General features: G+C 42.3%; 1 protein-coding gene across 1 annotated transcript in view; it reads right to left on the bottom strand.

Moving 5' to 3' along the window:
• Window positions 1-24,636, bottom strand: part of CACNA1C (calcium voltage-gated channel subunit alpha1 C) — a 1,426,303-nt gene that overhangs the window by 488,821 nt on the left and 912,846 nt on the right. The window contains 1 exon segment of the mRNA XM_053719677.1: window positions 12,415-12,616. Within this exon segment, the coding sequence (XP_053575652.1) occupies window positions 12,415-12,616 (202 nt within the window).

Raw genomic sequence — 24,636 nt, 5'->3', positions numbered from 1 at the left:
ATGTAAATTATTCACTAAATAGTGTAAGATTTCTGTCCTCACAATCACATTCAACAGATATCTTAGCCAGTCAACCTATATATGCAGTTGGTACACAAATGCCAAATATTTCTCCAAAAATAAAATAAAAAGAGAAAACAATAAGATCTCTGGGAAAGTTTTTACAGCAAGATATTTGTCAAATGCAGCTTGTTCTATTAACTACACAAACTTACTATTTTAAAGTTAAAATCACAAAAATATTGTCAGTATTTAAAGTTTTAGTTAAAGTGATTGTAAAGTTTAATGAATTAGGGCCAGGTATCTAAAAATAATCTTAAAAACAGGGGCACTTTAATTCATTAAACTTTACAATGACGCTTCTTTTTTAAAATATTTACCATTGTGTTATGGTAAACATACCACCAATACTCCACCCGCATCTCATACTGTAGTTAGCACAGCGATGACTAATCCGGCATCCTCCAATCATTGCGTGCCAACAAGATGGTACGCCAAAGGGGGCACTCAACGATTGGAGGAAACTGGAGGATCAGTGCTATGTTTATCATAACACAATGGTAAATATTTTAAAAAAGAAGCGCTGTAAAGTTTAATGAATAAAAGTGCCCCTGTTTTAAGATTATTTTTAGACACTGGACACTTATTCATTAAACTTTACAATCAATTTAATAATAGAAGCTTTGTGAAATCAATTAATTACTGAAATTATATATTTAATTGTGTAACGGTTTGTGAAGCAAATTAAAATCTTAGATGTCAACTGTTTCAATAACATTAAATGTAAATCTATGTTTCTACAAGGGAATGCCTAGTAATGTTATAATTAAGCAAGATTAGATGAACTTCAAACTAAAAATTAAAACATAAACACAGTTGCGTAATCTTCCCTTGTGGGGTTGGGGGAATTAAACTTGGAGATAATTCTGTGTTGTGCTTGGCTACATATGGCCTACTGACTATGCAATCAACATACAGTATATAGTTCAGTCTGGTCTGGGTTAAAGGAACACTGTACAAAATGTTTCATCCCCAATGTGTTCCTAGTGAATTGCTATACTTGCTGCATAGTATTAGATGTGTTAGAAATGGTTCCTTTATGGTTTATTCTTGCTAATTGAAATAACTGATTTTGCTTATTGAAACCACCGGTCATAATGAAATTTCCAATATCTACGTATTGGTTTTTATGTATATAGAGAGACAGATAAGATAATAATTCTGTTTCTGTAGGCTCAGCATTTGAATGTGCATGTTATTAAAGGGAGGAAAATGGGTTTTGGTTTCAGTTAGCAATCTGTATATTTCAAATACAAAAATAAACCTCAAGGTACAATTTTAATACTCTGCACCTGGTAAAAATAAGTTGTTGGAAACGCAGTAAAGGACATTTCTTACAGTATAGTGTCCTTTAAATGAATAAAATTATATTGAAGTTAACTACACTGGATGATGAGTTTAAAGGGTATTAAATGCCTCTTCAAGAGCCATAGTCCTATACCACCTATGTACGTTTTTTGTTAGCAATAAAGTGCTCTATTGCTGAGCTAGCTATGCCATACATATAAGCAAATTCATATTTATACTCTAAAGTTCCCCTTTTCAACTACATCAGTACTGTAAGCATTCCACATTATAGTCTTTTAGGTCATAATGTGGCTATTTAGTGCTTTTAATCTAGCCCTTCATTGATCATACTACTCAATCTTTCCCCATAAGCTACACATAGTACTGGTCTTCACAACAATGGATTCATTTTTGTCCTGTATGTGTGCATTAAATGCAAATATTTTTTAAGTTTGTGTATTTATTTAGTTTAGAAGTTCTTTACTTAGAAAAACATTGCGCTGTTGGAGTTTGTCTTGTCCTATTCAGTACTGGTGGGTTATATAGTTTTGTGCCTTTGAGTAAACAGAACTCTCAGCTGTCTTCATGGTGACTCCTCTTTTTATATATATATATATACACACACACATATACATACACACATTCCCCTTTCTACCATCTTCTGTTTACTTAAAGTTTAGCTGAAATCTATGTGAGAAAAGCAAAGAGAAAGGTAGCTAGACTAGAGATGAGATGCGTTTAAAGTGGTGTAACATGGCATTCCTTCATCTGACACTTTGAGAATGAAGTAGTTCATCAGTAAGTATTAATCTTGCTTTCATCACACTCTTGAGACATCATATGCAGTACTGAATGTGTCAGTACCAAAGCTGCAAATATGAAAGCATAGCTGGGAAAAAAGAGACATTTTCCTAGGTCTTAGAAAGTTCAAGAGAATGTGGGGGAAAATCCTATTACAAGCCAAGCTTCAAAAAAATGACCATTACATCTACTGCATACGTTTAAAGATCACTGATTCTAGCACAATACTTAATTACCTTGAAGTCACTATAAGAACTATTACTTAACTTTCCCATTTTAAGGGAGTTAAGAGAAATGCATTCATAGAAAGAGAAAACACCCCTTAATGAATTGTCTAACAGCTTGGAAATAATTGAAAGGAACCAAACCCAGTCAAAAACCTGTGCAATATGCTGAAAACAGGAGCTAGAGAAAAACATTTCATAATTACTAGACACAAAAAAAATAACAAAAAACCCTACTCTGCTGGTATGTCCTATATTAGCTAAATGAGCAAAACACTTGTAACAGGCTTCTTTGCATGCTTTTTGGATATGCACACAGAAGCAAAAAGCAAACAAAAAATAAGCTTATTTAACAAAATAAATTTCTTTCATGATGGTAAGAGCCACAAGACATCACATGTGGAATTACACCCCAGTCCACTAGGAGAAGACAAAAACGCTCAGACATTGCAGAGCTTTAATCCCTCCCACTATTCCAGAATCCCTCACTCATACATATAGCCAAGAATAGAAGGAAACTAGAAAAGTAGTAAAGATCAAAGTGGGGTAAATTAAGTGTAAAAACAAATCCTGATGCCAGCTGTTCTGATCAATAAGGGCTGGGCTTGTGGACTTTTACTATCATGAAGGAAATTCATTTATCAGGTAAACATAAGATGATGGGAGTCTAGGAGACATCACATGTGGGATCTTATACCTAAGCAGTAAAGTCCATAAGGCCACCATAAAATAAGGGGACAACACAAGTAGCAAAGGGATTGTTATTGATCCGACAAAGCGGACTACAGTACAGCACAGATAAGGTTAAAATCTGTCTGAAAAGCCCTTCTCTAGACCGTCCCAAAGAAACTCCAGAACTCTAGGAATTTGAAAAGAAATCCAGTGGTATCCTCTTTTAGCATACCACGTCAAAAAAGGTTTTCCATACCATGTGGTATAGATACCTGCTAACAAGCTTTCTGGCTTGAATTAAGGTATCAACGAGGTTGGCCTAAATTGCAAATGATTATTAGTGCTATTGAGGGCTAACACTGCTCAAGTTAAATCAATAGCACTCCTATTTTATCACTCAAGCAAAAGCTTCTGGAGTGCTAAAATCTGAAGGTCTTTCTTCATAGACTTCTATGAGGTATACTACAAAATCCTGTTCTGGCTTTTGCACAAGTACTAACCAGAAGCCAAAGTGCACTAAAGCTAAGGTGAGTTAGTAAATAGTTGAAATAGCAATGTTCTATAGTTAGAAGAACATTTTATTTTTAAATATATAAGTCTATAGCTCTATATCACTAGTTTTCAAACCTGTCCACAGGCCTCCCAAGCTAACAGGCCAGATTTTGAGGCTAGCTGAACTGGAGCACATGTGAAACAATCAGCTGATTAGTAACCATGGTTATTTTACCTGCTCTCATCCAAGGTAATCCTGAAAACCTGGCCTGTTGGGAAGGCTCTAAATCTATATAAAATATATATCTAGCTATCTATATAGCAGTGTGGTTGCACTCTCACCGATAAAACTTCAACCGCCGGGATGCTAGGATTTCAATACAGAATGTACATAAAGAACTCACCGGACTTCAGTCAGCTGTGAATAAAAATATTTAATAAAGTGTCATTTCGGTGAAAAGAACCCCCGAAACGTAATTTTATTAAATATTTTTATTCACAGCTGACTGAAGTCCGGTGAGTGCTTTATGTACATTCTGTATGTATGTATGTATATATAAATGAACTGCACTCTCAAACTGGACTAGGTACACATCCTATGACCACCACAAAACTCACAGCCCTGGGTGCTCACTCACACTCTCAGACAGCTGCAGAGTTTCAGGGACCCAGAAAAGCCTGGGTACAAAGACCATTGGAAAAATTACAAAACAAGATTATTAACACAACACATAGAAAGTCTTTCTTTCTTGCAAGCACATAGCTAGATTAAAATCAAAATGGAAGAGTTAGTTACAGCATTTGGCCAAATTGTGATAGGCCTAGAACCATGTCAAGGTCTCTTCCTTCTTGTGTGCCTAACCTACAGCCACACAATGCATGCCTTGTAGGCTTTTATCGGATAACCCATGTAGCCAAAATGAAGAGTTCAGTCACCAAACCATCAAAGCAAGAGTTTTGAGGTCCTGACCAAAGAAAGGACTTGAGAGAGGTCTTTTCTGAGAGGGAACTGCCAAGGCAGGCAAGAGGAGCTTTAAATCAAGGTCCGCTTGCAAAGTCCTGCAAGGCCAAGTTGGAACAATCAGAAATCACTTACACTTGTTCTACCTTGATTCTTGCTGTAACTCTGGATAGCAACAGAAATGGAGTAAAAATAATCATTAGATTGAACAACCAGGGAACTACTAGGACATCTATTATATCCACTTCATGGTCCAAAGAACTAGCACTATAAATGGGGTAGCTTGTGGTTCAGGAGAGGAACTATGAAGTCTATCTCTAGCATAACACAACACCTCATTATCTGGTCGAACACCTCTTTATTCAAAGTTCACTTTCTCAGGTGAAGGCAGTGGCAACTGAGAAAGCCTGTCTCCTAATTGTTCACTGTGTAAACAGACCAAATCATGCAATATTGGCATTCCACCCATCTGATTATTCGGGATCCTTCCTTCATCGGTAAGGAACTCAGAGTTCCAGCCTGATTACTTATTTATGCTACTGCTGTAACATTATCCAACTGTAATCAGATGAAAGATTCTTGTCTAAGGCTAGGCCAATTCTGTAGAGCGCTAAAGATTGCAAAGAGTTTCAAAATATTGATTGGTAGCCTTGCCTCCCAAATTTACCAAACTTCTTCCACCTTCATAATCCCTGAGACCACACCCCAACCTCAGAAGCTGGCATCTGTTGTGAGACAGGCCGAAGGAAGATGGCTTGCTGGATAAGGGTTTGTCGAGTCTGCCACCATACCAGGTAATGTTTTGTTTCTTGATCCAGTAAGAACCTTTGAAACAGGTCCTCATACTCTTAATTGTGTGCCAAAGTAAAGGCATTTGCAGAGGCCTAAGATGAATCTTGGCAAGAGCGACTGCATCCGAAGCAGCCACTATGAGACCAAAAACATACATTAAGCAACTAAAGGAGGCAGAGTGTGCTATAGTTGAGCACAAGCTCATTGCAGTTTGTCTCTGCAGTATCTGTCAGAGAAAGGCCCATAGACACTGAGTCTATAGGGTAGATTTACTATTGTGCGGACGGACATGATCCGCTGTAGCGATCATGTCCCCCGCACTTTGTAAAATGCCAACAGCGTATGCTGTCGGCTTTTATCATTGCACAAGCAGTTCTGGTGAACTGCTTGTGCAATGCCGCCCCCTGCAGATTCACAGATAGGCCGTTAGCAGTGTTGTGTTAATCAACCCGATCGTCTTAAGACTGCTGCTTCTTAACTCCTGTTTCCAGCAAGTCTTAAGGCTCGCACGGAAATAGATGCATTGGGGGCAATATGGCTGCTAATAAATCAGCCCCTATGACTGAACCTATGAAAGATACGTGAGTTTGAGGTATAAAATAACTTTTTTGGAAGATTGATTCACCAACCATGACTGTAAAGCAGTTGAAGGACAACTTCTGTGTGATTCACAGCTTGCTGAATAGAGGGCACCTGCATCAGAAAATGTCTTGTAGGTAGGGAGCTATGGAGATGCCTTCAGCTCGTAAAAAGTTAGTAAAACTCCCAGGCTGTGTAATGACCAGCAAACAGACTAATACAGTGGCGCTTACCAACCTCCGGGGACCTGTGTTCAGGGCAGTGTATCTTCAGTGAAAGCACCGGTCTCCTCGCTCTTCTCACTCCACCCCACTTCCTGGGAGCCTCAGACAAGCAGACGCCTACGTCACAGCGCCAAAGTAACAATGGATCACTCAAAAACTTCCGGGCATTACAATGCGGTGAGGTAATAAAAGACTTGCAAGGGGCCAATACCATACAAAATAACTTTTAATCCTGAGTCAGCTTAAAAACAAAAGTGAGCCCACAGGTCACAACGTCACATAGTAGTTTTCAACAGAGGCAGAAAAATGCAGTCATGTTTCGTGTGGGGCTGCCACACTTGCTCACTGCGTGTAAAGACCAAATGGAAGGGTCACAAATGCCCTATGCCGATTTAGGAAGGCAAACCTTAGGAACTTTATATATTGTGAATGGGAGAAAGTAAATAAGAATCTTTAAGTCTATGGTAGACTGACCCTTCTGCACATAGTGCAAATAGACTTCATCAAGAAAGTTGGAACTTTCAGAAAAATCTTCAGTGATTTGAGATCAAGAAAAGGCCAAAATGTACCCTGTTTCTTTGGAACAATAAAGAAGTTGAAAAGAACCTGTGGATTTTGGGAACTGTGGTAAATCCCCACTAATGTTTTAAAATCTGCTACAAAAGCCAGAAATGCTTTGGCTTTCAAGGGATTTCAGAAAACTCGAGAATGGAGAAATCTCCCTTAGGATCAGAAACTAATTTGTTACCCCTGAAATATAATCACCCAAGGATCTGCAAAAGACCATCTCACAAGCCTCCTGAAACTGTTTAAATCTGCCCCCTTCAAACTTGTCTGGAGTGGGGGCTGCACCTTCAAGCAGACCTGGGATCAGGAGGAGATTTCCTGGCCTGCTTAGCCTTGGACTAGACAATGTTAGTGTTCCATAAAGCTTTGGTAGACCTTGGACTTTTGTGCTGATGTAAATATGCTCATTTTCCTTTACCTTCAGTGACAGCAATGTTTGCATTAAGCCATAGGTCAAACAGAACCTTACCCTGAAAGGTAAGTGATAAAAATTTTTTTTTTTTTAAACTATGTCTGCAAACCAAAAAATAAGCAATAGGGCATGGCTAGCACCTAGAAAAAACAATGGCAGCATTATTTGCATTGATGTATATCATCTGTACAGCTGCATCACATATAAAGCTGTCTGCAGTTTGAGGAGCTTTAAACAATCCTGGATTTCTTCCAAGGATACTTCTCCTGAAACTATCTTTATTTAGTTATCCCACCAGACTGAGGTAGCTGCCTGTCAGGGTTTTCTCCCTGTTGTGTTTGCCATGTGCTGCTGGCAGCCATTTTACTCACCTCTCTTCCGGACTATGGTGCATTGTGGGGGATGCTGCTCATTTCCTGCACTTCCTTTTATGGCCGGACTGGTGTGCATCATCCATGTGAGAGCGGATGCAGTCTCTGAATTGTGATGTCATCACTTATTATTTAAAGGGCCTCTGTTCAGTATGCTTTGCCTTGCATTGTCTCAGACCTGTTTGTGAGAGTTCCTGTGTATTACCTGGCTGCCTGACGTCCTTCCTGGTTCCTGATCCCTGGCTTGTTCCTGACTCTGCTGTTTTCCTTGTTCCTGATTCCGGCTCGTCTGACTATTCGCTTTGGCTCCTGACTCGACTCGTCTGACTACCAGCTCTGGTTTTGACTCCTGGCTTGTTATTTGACTAGTGAACTTTTTATTATTTTTTGCTATTAATAAATGTGTGATTATTTTTGCACTTCTCGTCTCAGTCTGATTCCTGGCACCCTGACACTGCCACTAGGCAAGCTACTGTGACAGCTGGGCAAAAAAGGAAACCTGCCAGCTTAAAACAGCACCTATGAAAACCTTTAAGTTTCTTGTCCATGGGGTATTTGAAGAGGTACTGTCTCCTAAAGGAATGGTGGTCCATCTGGAAACAGTAGAAGTTGCCCCCTCCACCTTAGGGACTGTTTCCCAAACTTTCCATTTTGAAGGCAATAGTGGGAGCATGGCCTTGAACTTGGCAGATAGAACAAAGGGCACAGCTGGCTTTTTTTAATCCTTAGTTACCAGTTTATTAACTGAAACAGGCACAGGAAAGGCAGAGGGTTGCCTAGAAGCAGTTTTAAATAATGTATCAATCTTTTTAGATTGTATTGTCAGGAGTGGAGAATCCTCCACCTCCAAAGTCTTTAACACTTCACTCAATAAGGTATGGATATGCTCAAGTCTGAAGTTGAAAGACATATCCTCCTCCACAGCCCCAGGGGAGTGTCTCAGAATACCCATCAGCAGAAGAGGAATTGTTTGTCTCCAATGAACCCTGTTTAAGGCCCTAGACATACTGCTTCAGGAAAACGCTTGTAATGGAAGGGTCTATGAAGAATCACTTTCACCACATGCATGCATGTGCATTTACCTGGAGGAGGCATGACAACCATCAACTCAAAAATCTATATACTCTTTGAATTTTGCGGATATTTCAGCAGATTTGCCAGGGTTTCAACCTTAGTGGATCTGCGCTCCAATCCATCAGCTGCTGGTCCAGAGTCCTGAGCTGCACTTATTTGCTTCATTTTGTAGTTAAGGTTCAAGCAGTGAGTAAAGTAAGGATGGTAGATAATTATCTCCACAAGAGATAGTTAAGATTAATAAAGCAATGCAAAAAGCACAGAAACAACGCACAATATATAAAGTAAAAAATGAAAGGGAATATGCAATAGAGCAGTCTCACCACCTACAAGTGCACAGGAATCATTTCCGACACCAGCAAGATGGCTACTGCACTGCAGAGAAACAGATGAAGAAGAAACTGAATGGTGCAATAACAACATGCCAAGAAGTTAACCCTTGCAGCACAAGGACTATTGGAGAGCAGTATGAGCTATCTTCTGGTGGCATAAAGGTTAATCTTAGTGGAGGTGAGTGGCTGTGCTAAAAGCTCCGGTGTTACCAAAGATCACTAAAGCTGACTGTGCTATTGGGAGTCTAAAAAATGCCTAAAATTGCTCAAATTGCATAACTATGATAAGTGGTGTGTGTGTGTACATGCCCCAAGGTTATGTGAAACATGTATACATTGTTTATTCTAATAGTCAGTGGCCCATGGAAAGTGTAATGTACTTACATGGCTGCACCTTACGCTACCATAGCTGCAAGAGAATGGGCCTATACGAGGCAGTGCAAGCACAGTGCCAAGGATCTCACAAGCAGCAGTCCACTGTAGAACAGGAGATTGGCAGATAAAGCCACATTTCACCTGGGAGGCATGTGACATTTCTGAGGGGAAAATCGGGTCTCAGATCCATTTGTTACCCCAATCAACAACAACATGTAGATCAGTGCTTCAGAATTCACTTCACTCTATTGTAGAGGCAATAATTTGACTGAGGGATTCTGGAAGAGTGTGAGAGATTAAATCATTGCTATGTTGGGGTGTTTTTCCTCCTTCTAGTGGACTGGTTCTTAATCCCACATGCAATGCCTCGTGGACTTTCACCATCTTATGAAGGGAAAACAAAACAAAAAAAGGCAGCCAACAGGAAACAGAAATATTGTAAAAATGTGCTGTATATATTGCTGTATTCAATATACAGGCAAGTAAACAGCCAGGCAATATAGTGGTGTTATCCAAGGAGCAAGGAGAGGGACAGGTTTGCTCATGTTAAGATTTAAAACACATATTTGTGTAATACAAATGAGCACCTTGCAGTTTCAATAATATAAACAAACTAAAATATGTTTTTTTCAGTATTTTACTGGGTGGTGGCTCTTAGAGCTCCTCTGTCACTTTATTGTGTGAAGTCTATATTGTTTACAGAAGCAACAGTATTTTTCTGAAAGTCCTTGATTATATCTGAGTATTGCACTCATTTGCATCTTTCAAGGTATGGAATTGGTTTCATGAACAATTATTTCTAGTTTGTACTTGAAAGGGAAAAGGGTAACAAAAGGAAACCATGTACTGTTTTATTAACTTTTACTACATTCTCCAGGTGGCTTGAAAGTTGCTTTATCCACCCCTGCAGAAAGTCTGCTTGTGTCCGCTTTCAACAGAGGCTTTCTGAAACAATGTTTAACTGGACATGAAACACAAACATTTTCTTTTATGATTTAGGCAGAACATACAATTTTAAACAACTTTACAGTTTACTTCTATCATCAAATTTGCTTCATTCTTTTGGTATCATTTGTTGAAGGAGCAGCAATGCACTACTGGTTTCTAGCTTAACACATGGGTGAGCCAATGACAATCGGTATATATATGCAGCCACCAATCAGCAGCTAGAACCTAGGTTCTTTGCTGCTCCTGAGCTTTCCTAGATAAACCTTTCAGCAAAGTATAACAAGAGAAGGAAGCAAATTAAATAATAGAAGTAAATTGGAAAGTTGTATGTTCTGTCTAAATCAGCAATGTCTAATTATGACTTTACTGTCCCTTTATTTCACTCAGTAGAAGCATTATCTCTAATTTCCACCACAAAAAGTATTTTTATTTTCTGCAAACCACCCTAACTATACAAAGCTTGAATTATTATTATTATTTCACTAGTTTTAAATATATATATATCTGCTGGTGGCATTTATGCATTTCTCACCTTTTGTTTTTAATTTGTGTCGATATATGAATAACACATTTTTATATTATTTAAATAATTTTCTGAAATAATAGATGAAAATTATAGTGTTAAAGGGACAGTCTACACCACAATTTTTATTGTTTTAAAAGATAGATAATCCCTTTATTCACCATTCCCTAGTTTTGCATAACCAACACAGTTATATTAATATACTTTTTACCTCTGTGATTATCTTGTATCTAAGTCTCTGCAGACTGCCCCCTTATTTCAATGCTTTTGACAGACATCCATTTTAGCCAACCAGTGCTGGTTCCTACGAACTCCACGTGCGTGATCACAGTGTTATCTATATGACACACATTACCTAACACCCTATAATGGTGAAAAACTGTCAAAATGCCCTGAGAGAAGAGGCGGTCTTCAGGGTCTTAGAAATTAGCATATGAACCTCCTAGGTTTAGCTTTCAACTAAGAATACCAAGAGAACAAAGCAAAATTGGTGATAAGTAAATTGGAAAATTGTTTAAAATGACGTGCCCTATCTGAATCATGAAAGTTTATTTTGGACTAGACTTTAAAGGGACAGTCAAGTTAAAAAAAACTTTCATGATTCAAATAGGGCATGTAATTATAAACAACTTTCCAATTTACTTTTATCACCAATTTTGCTTTGTTCTCTTGGTATTCTTAGTTGAAAACTAAACCTAGGAGGCTCATATGCTAATTTCTTAGAACTTGAAGGCCGCCTCTAATCTAAATACATTTTTACAGTTTTTCACCCCTAGAGGGCTTTACTTCATGTGTTTCATATAGATAACATTGAGCTCATGCACGTGAATTTACTGAGGAGTGAGCACTGATTGGCTAAAATGCAAGTCTGTCAAAAGAACTGAAATAAGGGGCAGTCTGCAGAGGCTTAGATACAAGGTAATTACAGAGGTAAAGAGTATATTATTATAACTGTGTTGGTTATGAAAAACTAGGGAATGGGTAATTAAGGGATTATCTATTTTTTAAAACAACAACAAATCTGGTGTTGACTGTCCCTTTACCATTCTAATTGTGAGTAAAAAGTGAGTATAAAAGTGTGTTTCATTATTTATTTTAACTAAAGTAAACCAGGAAGTTAAAGTGCAACTAAGCAAGGTTGTGTGAAAAGCTTAGGTGCCCCATACAAAAATTGTAAAAATGTAGAGTTGAAATGATGTTTGAATTTACTGTGCAATAATTAAGTGAAAACTGTTTTCTGATGGACTCAGATAAGATTTGTGAGGGGGTCATATCTGAAAAGTTAATGAAGCCACAGAGGTTATTGGTAAGGTATGCCAAATAGAAGTAATTTTCCTGTTTCTTAACTGTTGCAAAGCTACAGTCCTTATTTCAAAACAGTAGTAAAAAAACAAACAATAAGAAGGGTAAGCAGCTTGCAGACTTCTGGTTGATTTCTACTAATTCAAAGAAGGCATGAAGCTATATAACACAAAAAAATAATTTGACCACATTAAAGTATGAGAGTAAGAAGTAAATATTTTGTTTCAACTAAAAGAATTTGTAAAATATGTTTACTTGCACTGCTTTAAAAAAACACACTAGTGTGGCCCCTTATTTAAAAAGGATGATCCCCCTATTTTACATCTCCCACCTTAATGCTGTCACGTCCTGACTGCTCCTCAGACAGGAAACTCACAAACTGCCCGTCCCCTCTTATCCCAAGGGTGTGTGTTAATACCTGATTTTTATCCAGTTCACAGTTCTTGTACTCCTGTTCTCCTTGCTCCTGGAATGTGACTATGACAAAACCAACAAAGATGTTCATCATGAAGAAGGCGATGATGATGATGTAGATGATGAAAAAAATGGAAATCTCCACACGGTGGTTGTAGATGGGACCCACATCCTCAGTGTGAGAGTCGATAGCTCGATATAACAGCCTGAAGATAGAACAAGTCTTTTTATTTTTAGAAGTAACAATTTCTGATACAATGTCATTTACAGCAAATAGGGATGTACAGAATGTGCAACGTACTTAAAGGGACAGTCAAGTCCAAAAAAAACTTTCATGATTCAAATAGGGCATGTAATTTTAAACAACTTTTCAATTTACATTTATCACCAATTTTGCTTTATTCTCTTGGTATTTTTAGTTGAAAGCTAAACCTAGTAGGTTCATATGCTAATTTCTTAGACTTTGAAGACTGCCTCTAATTTGAATGCATTATGACCACTAGATGGCATTAGTTCATGTGTTTCATATAGATAACATTGAGCTCATGCACGTGACGTTACAGAGGTAAAAAGTGTATTTCTATAACAGTGTTGGTTATGCAAAATTGGGGATTGGGTAATAAAGGGATTATCTATCTTTTTAAACAACAAAAATTCTGGTGTTGACTGTCCCTTTAAAGTATACAGTATGTATTATGTATTTAAAGGGACAGTCAACACCAGAATTTTTGTTGTTTAAAAAGAAAGATAATCCCTTTATTACCCATTCCCCAGTTTTGCATAACCAACACTGTTATAGAAATACACTTTTTACCTCTGTGATCACCTTGTATCCAAGCCTCTGCAAACTGCCCCCTTGTTTCAGTTCTTTTGACAGACGTGCATTTTAGCCAATCAGTGCTCACTCCATGGTAATGTCACGTGCATGAGCTCAATGTTATCTATATGAAACACATGAACTAATGCCCTCTAGTGGTCATAATGCATTCAGATTAGAGGCAGTCTTCAAGGTCTAAGAAATTAGCATATAAACCTCCTAGAATTAGCTTTCAACTAAGAATACCAAGAGAACAAAGCAAAATTAGTGATAAAAGTAAATTGGAAAGTTGTTTAAAATTACATTCCCTATTTAAATCATGAAAGTTTTTTTTGGACTTGACTGTCCCTTTAAGTTATAACGTATAGTATGGCAATACAATTTTATTTTAAATACAAAAATTAGTTGCAAAACCCATTCCAGTCCATTAGAATTTGTCATGCAAATCCTTCATATTACACTCTGTTTCTAAGCAGTTCCATGTGAATAGCTGCCTATTCCATTTGTAACCACACCACCATACATATACAGTTAGTATGGTCATCAGAATTTTTTTGGTTATGATTAAGTAAATGCAGGTTTAAAAGTGTTTTACCATATACAAGAAATTTCAGTTGTGTAGTTGAAACTAAACAGACGGGAACAGGCAGGCTACTTATTAAAAAGTGTTTTTTCCCCACATACATACACCTTGATCATGTCAAGCATGGTACACATCCATAGATGTACATATGAAGAGCACATAATACATTTCAAACACTTATTTGTTTCTTACACAAACATTCTTTATTTTCTAACATACACCATGAAACAAACACTGTAATGTAGGAAGAGAAAGGACTATGAGTGTCAGGAAGGTGTATAAACAAGGCAGGAGAATGTCACTGGGAGACTGATGATCAAAAGTCGCCGCTATGGAGAGAAATCACACAAAATCTTTGGGTTTGCTTTTAGACCTTCTATTATAATATAGAACCATACAGTATATAGTGAGAAAAACATATCTCAAGGTTAAATTTGTGTTTTGAAAACATTTTGAGGACCCTGACGAGATGTCTTAGATCACCTCACTTGAGCAGAAGGCTTTAGATCACCTGGCCCTGGGAGAGGGGAGAAATAAAAAACACTTCATAGTACAAGTACATATCAAATGCAAGACACACTAAAGAGCTTAAAAATGTTTACTGAAAAAGGTCTTGTTAAGGTAGATCTAAGAACATATTAAAAGCAAGAACTACACCAGAATTAAAGGGGGGATTAAACACAAAATAAATGTTAGGCATAATGATGTATTTAAAGCCTGAGAATGACAGGAATATCGTATTTTTAATTATGTTAATTATTGGGGGGACAATGAAATTTATGCTTACCTTATAAATTGAGTTCTTCTACGATACGACGAGTCCACGGATTCATCCTTACTTGTGGGATATTATCCTCCTCGGATGTTGTCTACTCCTGGGATGTGAATTGCTGAGAGATGGCAAGAGTGATCCTCCGCCCACCTGATTATTTTGGTTACTTCCATCATTGCTAGGGAACTCCTTGTTCCCCCTTGATGATTGACGTAAGCTACAGTCGTGATGTTGTCCGACTGAAATCTGATGAATTTGGCCGCAGCTAGCTGAGGCCATGCCTGAAGCGCGTTGAATATCGCCCTCAGTTCCAGAATGTTTATCGGGAGAAGAGCTTCTTCCCGAGACCATAAGCCCTGAGCTTTCAGGGAGTCCCAGACTGCACCCCAGCCCAACATACTGGCGTCGGTCGTTACGATGATCCACTCTGGTCTGCGGAAACACATTCCCTGAGACAGGTGATCCTTAGACAACCACCAGAGAAGAGAATCTCTGGTCCCCTGGTCCAACTGTATTTGAGGAAACAAATCTGCATAATCCCCATTCCACTGTTTGAGCATGCACAGTTGCAGTGGTCTGAGGTGTATCCGTGCAAAAGGGACTATGTCCATTGCCGCTACCATTAGTCCGATTGTCTCCATGCACTGAGCTACAGATGGCCGAGGAATGGAATGAAGAGCTCGGCAAGTAGTTAAGAGTTTTACCTTTCTGACCTCCGTCAGAAATATTTTAATTTCTACCGAAATTAGGGTTCCTAGGAAGGGAACTCTTGTGAGGGGGGAGAGAGAACTCTTTTTGATGTTCACCTTCCACCTGTGAGACCTCAGAAAGTCCACTACAATTTCCGTGTGAGACTTGGCTCTTTGGAAAGTCGACGCCTGAATTAAGATGTCGTCTAGATAAAGCGCCACTGCTATGCCCTGCGGTCTTAGCACCGCCAGGAGGGACCCTAGCACCTTTGTGAAAATTCTGGGAGCAGTGGCCAACCCAAAAGGAAGAGCCACAAACTGATAATGCTTGTCCAGAAAGGCGAACCTGAGAAACTGGTGATGATCTTTGTGGATAGGAATGTGTAGATACACATCCTTTAGATCCACGGTAGTCATATATTGACCCTCCTGGATCATTGGTAAGATTGTCCGAATGGTCTCCATCTTGAATTATGGGACTCTGAGGAATTTGTTTAGAATTTTGAGATCCAGGATTGGTCTGAAAGTTCCTTCTTTTTTGGGAACCACAAACAGGTTTGAGTAAAACCCCAGCCCTTGTTCCGCAATTGGAACTGGGTGGATCACTCCCATTGTATGTAGGTCTTCTACACAGTGTAAGAACGCCTCTTTCTTTGTCATGTCTGTAGACAGACGAGAAATATGGAACCTTCCCCTTGGAGGGGAGTCCTTGAATTCTAGAAGATATCCCTGGGATACAATCTCTAAGGCCCATGGATTGTGTACATCTCTTGCCCAGGCCTGAGCGAAGAGAGAGAGTCTGCCCCCTACTAGATCCGGTCCTGGATCTGGGGCTACCCCATCATGCTGTCTTGGAGGCAGCTGCAGGCTTCTTGGCCTGTTTACCCTTGTTCCAGCCCTGGTAAGGTTTCCAGGCTGCCCTGGGTTGTGAAGTGTTACCCTCTTGCTTTGCAGCAGGGGAGGATGAAGCGATACCGCTCCTGAAATTCCGAAAGGAACGAAAATTATTTTGTTTGTTCTTCGTCTTGAAGGACTTGTCCTGGGGGAGAGCATGGCCTTTTCCCCCAGTGATTTCTGAAATAATCTCTTTCAATTCAGGCCTGAAGAGGGTCTTTCCTTTGAAAGGGATGTTCAGTAGTTTGGATTTCGACGACACATCGGCCGACCAGGACTTTAGCCATAATGCCCTGTGCGCTAAAATGGCGAAACCTGATTTTTTTGCCGCTAACTTAGCTATTTGGAAAGCGGCATCTGTGATAAAAGAATTAGCCAGCTTAAGAGCCTTAATTCTGTCCATAATGTCCTCATATGAGGTCTCCGTCTGGAGCGCATCTTCCAACGCCTTGATCCAGAAAGCAGCTGCAGCGGTTACAGGAACAATGCACGCAATAGGTTGGAGAAGAAAACCTTGTTGAACAAAAATTTTCTTAAGTAAACCCTCTAATTTTTTATCCATCGGGTCTTTAAAAGCACAACTGTCTTCGATTGGTATAGTTGTGCGTTTAGCAAGTGAAGAAACAGCCCCCTCCACCTTAGGGACCGTCTGCCACGAGTCCCACATGGGGTTAGATATGGGTGTTACGGTTACCCTTAGTCTCGCTGAGAGATGGACCGCTTAGTAGCCTGGATCCCTATTGCTAAAGAGGGGAGAAGCTGCTTTCCATAGTATTCTATATGAGTCTCGCAAATATAGAATAATCTCCCTTAGCTGCAGTACAGCTAGGATACCCTTCTGCCCACAAAAACGAGTCAACGCTGCGATTGAGGGTCAAACAAGAACTCAGGACTGGGATGCCCAGCCTGCTTTTTATTAAGGTTACATGCACACAGGGCACTCCCAGGGGGAGAGGGGGGGAAGCACAAAATCCCCCATCACACATTTAGATAGAGAGCACTGTCCTTTGACAGGCCACAATAGGATTACAGTACTTAAGATAACAAGTTTACAAGTTCATCTTATCAATTAGCAGTCTGGCTCCAGAGGTGATTAGACAATAGTTTCTAAAAGCTGAAAAAAAAAGAGTTAACTCTTTATGAAATGAAACTTGTTACAGTTTTCTTGGAGCCCTTCTTAGGCGCTGGCTTGCTGGTTCAGGCATTGCTGCTGGGAAATAAGCTCTTCACAACAAAATAACTAATGCTTCTGTAACATTGCTCCCTTTCTGTGGAACACTCTGGCAGACACGGTCTGACCCCTTTTCGGGGCAGACTAAGGCTGTCCAGACCGCTGGTTATGCGGGGCTGAGGTCGGTTTGTCTGGACAACCCGTCGGCGTTGCCATTCTGTTTCCCAGGTCTGTAAGTAATGGTGAAATTGAAGGTTTGCAACGATAAGCTCCAACGTAATAGCCTGCCGTTATCTCCAGAGACCCGGTTCAGCCACACCAACGGGTTATGGTCGGTGACCAGAGTGAACTCCTGACCATATAAATAGGGAGTCAATTTCTTTAATGCCCACACCAAAGCCAAACACTCCTTTTCGACCGCTGCATAGCTGACTTCGCGGGGCAGGAGCTTCCGGCTGATGTAGGCAACTGGATGCTCCCCTCCATCTTCGCCTACTTGGCTGAGGACGGCTCCCAGCCCGAACATGGAAGCATCTGTATGGACGATAAAACGTTTGTTAAGGGCTGGGGCCGCCAAGACAGGAGCGTTAATTAGAGCATTTTTGAGAGCCTGGAAAGCCGTTTCACAGTGGGGAGACCACAGGACCTGTCGAGGTAAGTTCTTCTTGGTCAAGTCAGTCAGGGGTTTGGCAAGTGTGCTGTAGTCTGGTACGAACCGTCTATAGTACCCTGCCGTGCCCAGGAAGGCTAGGACCTGAGTCTTAGTGATGGGGGTGGGCCAATTGGCGACAGCTTCTATTTTGGCCGGCTCTGGTCGCTGCTTTCCACACCCCACCCGGTGACCCAGGTACTGTACCTCGGCCATCCCAAAGTGGCATTTTTCTGGCTTCAGAGTCAGGCCAGCAGCCCGGATCTGATCCAGAACCATTCCCACATGAGCTAAGTGGTCCTCCCAGGACTCACTGTGGATCGCTATGTCGTCCAGGTAGGCGCAAGCAAAACTCTGGAAGCCATCCAGGAGCCTATCCACCAAGCGCTGGAATGTAGCTGGGGCATTCTTCATCCCAAACGGCATTACCCTAAACTGATATAAGCCGAATGGGGTGACGAATGCCGACTTGGGGATAGCCTCCGGGGCCAGGGGAATCTGCCAGTAACCTTTGCAGAGGTCAATAGTGGTCAGGTAATTTCCCCTGGCTATACGATCGAGTAGCTCGTCTACCCTGGGCATAGGGTAAGCGTCCGTCACGGTATTTTCATTGAGCCTCCGATAGTCTACGCAGAACCGGGTGGTCCCATCTTTCTTGGGCACCAAGACAACTGGGGAGGCCCAGGGACTATCGGAGGGCTCAATTACCCTGAGCTGGAGCATCTCATCGATCTCCTTCTTCATTCCTGTCCTAACTGCTTCGGGGATTCGGTACGGAGCCTGGCGCAAGGGAGCTTGTCCCGGAGTATCTACCTGGTGGGTGGTTAAAGTAGTGTACCCTGGCTTCGGGGAGAAGGTGAGGTGTTTGGACTGGAGGAGTTGGTTGAGCTGCTCCCTTTCAGTGGGGCTAAGTCGGTCCCCTATCTGAACCTGCGCCACTATACCTGTGGGGAGGCTCTTTTCTAATAGGTCTGGAATGGGTAAACTGTCGGGGTCTTCCTGAGGGGAACAACATACGGCCGTCACGTTCTCTGGTCGCTCAAAATATTCCTTGAGCATGTTTACATGGAATGTCTTTCTAAGATTGTTGTCGTGGCAGCTAGCTATCACATAAGTGGTGTCTCCCCTTTTCTCTACGATCTGGTAGGGACCCTGCCAGGACGCCTGCAATTTGTCTGTCTTCACCGGCTTAAGTACTAACACCTTTTGTCCTATGGTGAAGATTCTCTTTCGGGCCCCCCGATCGTACCATACTTTCTGTCTTCTCTGGGCCAACTGGAGATTAGCCCGCACGGATTTGGCTAATTGCTCCATTCGGTCCCTGAGTTCCAGCACGTATGGCACAATTGGGACACCGTCAGCCTCCATCTCTCCCTCCCAGTGCTCCCGGATCAGGTTTAGGGGTCCCCGTACCTTTCTTCCGTAGAGCAACTCGAAGGGAGAGAACCCTGTCGTTTCCTGGGGCACCTCCCGATAAGCAAATAGGAGGTGCGGCAGGAAGCGTTCCCAGTCTCGGTATTCCTGAGTGAACGTCTTGAGCATTTGCTTGAGGGTCCCATTGAACCTTTCACACAGCCCGTTCGTCTGGGGGTGGTATGGGGAGCTTAGGAGGGACTTAATTTTGCAAACCTGCCAGAGTTGTTGGGTCAATTCAGCCGTAAATTGGGTGCCTCGGTCGGATAGGATTTCTTTTGGAAATCCTACCCGGGAGAACACCTGTACTAGTGCATTCGCTACCGTATCCGCTTGTATGTTGGATAGGGCGACAGCCTCTGGGTACCTGGTAGCGTAGTCCACTACGGTAAGAATGTATCGCTTACCGGAGGGACTAGGGGTAGCCAGTGGTCCCACTAGGTCAATAGCAACCCGGCTGAAGGGTTCCTCTACAATGGGCATATTTACTAGCTGGGCTTTAGGGTGATCGCCTCGCCTTCCTACTCGTTGACACACATCGCAGGTGTTACAGTAAGTTCTAACGTCAGCGTGCACCCCTGGCCAAAAGAACGTGTGAGTAATGCGGTGTAGGGTACGGGTAACGGCTAGGTGGCCTGCTAAGGGGATGTCGTGGCCTATTTTGAGGATTTCTTGACGGTATTTGTGGGGCACTACCAGCTGTCGCCTACGCTGTCCCCTTTTCTCTGTCCAGCGGTATAGTTTCCCTTTTTCCCATAAGAATGTTTCGTTATCTGCCCCGCCCCCTCCGGTCTCTGCTCGTTCCCGGTACTTTTGTAAGGTCGGGTCAGTCTTAGACTCTGCCTCGAAGGCATCTGGGGTGTCCCAGGGTATGGGGCCTAACCTGTCAGGCAAGGTCGGGGTAGGTCTTACCTGTGTCTCCCGCACTGGTGAGAGCTCTCGCTCCGTCCGGGCTTGGGCCCGTGTAGTCACTGGGTCCGCCTCGTTGTTGCATACTGGAGCATAGGCAGAAGTCATGGGGCCCAAATCGTTGCCCAGTAGTACTTCGGCAGGTAAATTATCCATTAGGCCCACGTTCACAGCCCCCTTTCCCGCTCCCCAATCAAGATGCACTTTAGCTGTTGGAATTTTGTACACATCCCCCCCCGCCACTCTAACGGCCACAGTCTGTCCGGATCGCTTGTGCTCTGGCACCAAATGACTCTGTACCAGCGTGATAGTAGCCCCTGTGTCTCGCAATCCCTCGGTAGATCGCCCCTCGAGCCATACCCTCTGCCGATGGTGCTGGCGGTTATCTGAGGCAGCATATACAGGGTCTGCCTCGTGAAGCGGCCCCACATATCCCTCCATAGGGGCCTCTTGGTTAACACAGAGGGCCCGGGCCGGACGATAGGACCCAGAGGGGTAATTGTAATTCCTGGGTGTCTGGTGCGTATTAAGGGGGCAGCTAGCCATGAAATGCCCTGGTTGCTTGCATCGGTGGCAAGTCGGTCTGGGACGCTCAGAGCTGTTATTGGGTGGTCCTGAGTGTCGGACGGGCCCTGTGGGCACCGGGGCTCGGAATTCAGCACGAGGGGGTGCACGGTAAACCTCTCTGGGTTCGACCCGTGCTGGAGCTCGGTAGTTCATGGGTTCGTGAAGACGGGAGTCATAATGTTCATCGGCCAATTTGGCTGCTTCTTCTAAGGTAGAAGGCCGCCTGTCTCGCAGCCATTCCTTCCCTTGCTGTTCCATGCCATTATAAAAATGTTCTAAGAGAAACAATTGTAAAATTTCCTCCCCAGTCACCGCTTTACTTCCGCTCAGCCAGTGATTTGCCGCTCTCCGCATTCGGTGCGCCCATTCCATATGGGTATCGTTAGGCTTCTTTTCCGTGCCCCGAAACTGTCGGCGATACGTGTCCGGAGTTACAGCGTACCGTCGCAACAGTGTCTCCTTAACTAGCTCATACTGTGTCACTTCCTCAGCACCCAGAGTACGAAAGGCTTCCAGGGCTCGCCCGGATAGTTTCCCAGACAATATCGTGGGCCACTCTCTGTTGGGAATCTGGTGCAGGGCACATTGCCTTTCGAAGTCCGCCAAATATTCATCAATCCCTGTCTCGCTCTCTAGGAAGGGTCGAAATGCCGCATAGGGTATCTTGGGCCTCCCAGCATTTTCGACAGGGATGATTACCTGCGGGGCTTCAGCATTGCGGTGTGCGTTCGCTAGGTTGAGTTCGTGGGCTCGAGTCTCTCGTATATCCTCGTCCGCCTCCGCCATCAACTGCTGTACCAATTCCATGGAGGGGTTCGGCCCGTATAATGAGAGCCTTTCCCGAACAATCCTGGTTTTTTCGTCACTAATCGTGGTCGGTGTTTCCGCCATTGTGAAGCTCTGATCCAGTTCGGTCAATTCTGCGATCAGCTCTCTCCTCGGCCGGTTGCTGGCGTACCCCCCTCTGCTTTCAAGTAAATCCTTTAGGGTTGTACGCTTCAATTTTTCGTAAGCGCTCTCCATCCGTTCTGTACCTCTCCTAGGAAATCCAGGAAAATCCCGCCGCTGCCGCCAAATGTTACGGTTACCCTTAGTCTCGCTGAGAGATGGACCGCTTAGTAGCCTGGATCCCTATTGCTAAAGAGGGGAGAAGCTGCTTTCCATAGTATTCTATATGAGTCTCGCAAATATAGAATAATCTCCCTTAGCTGCAGTACAGCTAGGATACCCTTCTGCCCACAAAAACGAGTCAACGCTGCGATTGAGGGTCAAACAAGAACTCAGGACTGGGATGCCCAGCCTGCTTTTTATTAAGGTTACATGCACACAGGGCACTCCCAGGGGGAGAGGGGGGGAAGCACAAAATCCCCCATCACACATTTAGATAGAGAGCACTGTCCTTTGACAGGCCACAATAGGATTACAGTACTTAAGATAACAAGTTTACAAGTTCATCTTATCAATTAGCAGTCTGGCTCCAGAGGTGATTAGACAATAGTTTCTAAAAGCTGAAAAAAAAAGAGTTAACTCTTTATGAAATGAAACTTGTTACAGTTTTCTTGGAGCCCTTCTTAGGCGCTGGCTTGCTGGTTCAGGCATTGCTGCTGGGAAATAAGCTCTTCACAACAAAATAACTAATGCTTCTGTAACAATGGGCAACATTTTCTTAAAAACAGGAGGGGGAACGAAGGGAATGCCTGGTTTATCCCACTCCCTAGTAACGATATCCGCAATCCTCTTAGGGACCGGGAACACATCAGTGTAAACAGGAACTTCTAGGTACTTGTCCATTTTACACAATTTCTCTGGAACCACCATAGGGTCGCAGTCATCCAGAGTAACTAATACCTCCCTGAGCAATAAGCGGAGGTGTTCTAGTTTAAATTTAAAAGCCAACGTATCTGAGTCTGTCTGAGGAGCAACCTTTCCCGAATCGGAAATTTCTCCCTCAGACAGCACATCCCTCGCCCCCATTTCAGAGCGTTGTGAGTGTATATCGCATACGGCTACTAAAGCATCAGAATGCTCATTATCTGTTCTTAAAACAGAGCTATCACGCTTTGCAGGTAACACGGGCAGTTTAGATAAAAACACTGAGAGGGTATTATCCATAACTGCCGCCAAGTCTTGCAAGGTAAAAGAGTTAGACGCACTAGAGGTGCTAGGCGTCGCTTGAGCGGGCATAACTGGTTGTGACACTTGGGGAGAGGTTAACGGGCTAACCTCATTACCTTCTGTCTGAGAATCATCTTGGGCCACATTTTTAAGTGCAACAATATGTTCTTTAAAGTGTATAGACATATCAGTACAAGTGGGACACATTCTGAGAGGGGGTTCCACCATGGCTTCTAAACACATTGAACAAGGATTTTCCTTGGTGTCAGACATGTTTAACAGACTAGCAGTAAGACAAACAGGCTTAGAAATCACTTTAATCAAGTAAAAACACACTTAGAAAAAAACGTTACTGTGCCGTTAAGAGATAAAAAAGGCACACAATTTTGCAAAACAGTGAAAAAATGCAGCAAACTTTTCGAAATTTTTACAGTATGTACCTAAAGCATTAGTAAGATTGGCCCACTAGCAATAAAAACGATTAACCCCTTAATGCCCAAACAGGATCTACAGTAAACAACAAACCGGTTAAAACAACTTCAGCACCTTGCCACAGCTCTGCTGTGGCCCTACCTTCCCTTAGGAACCAGATTTGTGGGGGAAAAGCTTCTTATAGGCCCTCAAACTGCAGCAGGACCCTCCATGTGAAACAGCCTGAAGTTCTAGTCAAATATAACTGCGCATCTGAGGCACAAAATTAGGCCCCTCCCACCTTACTCCGGTGCTGTGAGGCCTAAAGAAACACTCCTAAGTGTTTTAATAATAGCCATGTGGGTAACAACCCCTGAAAGAAACCCAAAGGAACCTTCAAAGTGCCTCAAAAAACGATATTCTTCAATAAAAACCGTTTGCCATTAAGTAGTGTCAACCAGCATAAATTAGCCCTGTTATGTAAGCTAGGAATTCCATACTTAGTCTCTGAATACAGCTTACCCTTCCCTCATGGGGATCTTAACAGTCTTTGCTAGCATTATCAGAGTCTTGTCTAGAAATAAATGACTGAAAATACCTTATTGCAGCCTAACCTGCAAACCGTTCCCCCCAACTGAAGTTTTCTTGTACTCCTCAGTCCTTTGTGGGAACAGCAGTGGATTTTAGTTACAACATGCTAAAATTCTTCCTCCCTGCAGAAATCTTCATCTCCTTTCTGCTAGAGAGTAAATAGTACACACCGGTACCATTTAAAATAACAAACTTTTGCTTGTAGAAAATAAAAACTACAATTCTAACACCACATTCACTTTACCCTTCCGATTGCTTAGAGCCGGCAAAGAGAATGATTGGGGGGTGGAGCTAGAGGGGGAGCTATATGGACAGCTCTGCTGTGTGCTCTCTTTGCCACTTCCTGTAGGGAAGGAGAATATCCCACAAGTAAAGGATGAACCCGTGGACTGGATACACCTTACAAGAGAAATTGACAAAGCAGACATTTGTCCCTTTAAGGAACTAGCTGATAATCCCTTCTCCAATCCTTCTTGGAGAAAGGACAAAATCCTAGGAATCCGAACCCTACTCCATGAGTAGCCCTTGGATTCGCACCAATAAAGATATTTACACCATATCTTATGGTAAATTTTCCTAGAGACAGGCTTTTGAGCCTGAATCAAAGTATCAATGACCGACTCAGAGAATCCCCGCTTAGATAAA

The sequence above is a fragment of the Bombina bombina genome, chromosome 6, assembly GCF_027579735.1.
Source record: "Bombina bombina isolate aBomBom1 chromosome 6, aBomBom1.pri, whole genome shotgun sequence".
Lineage (NCBI taxonomy): Eukaryota > Metazoa > Chordata > Amphibia > Anura > Bombinatoridae > Bombina > Bombina bombina.
Note: the sequence above shows the minus strand (reverse complement) of the source record. Positions and strands in the feature narration are given on the sequence as shown.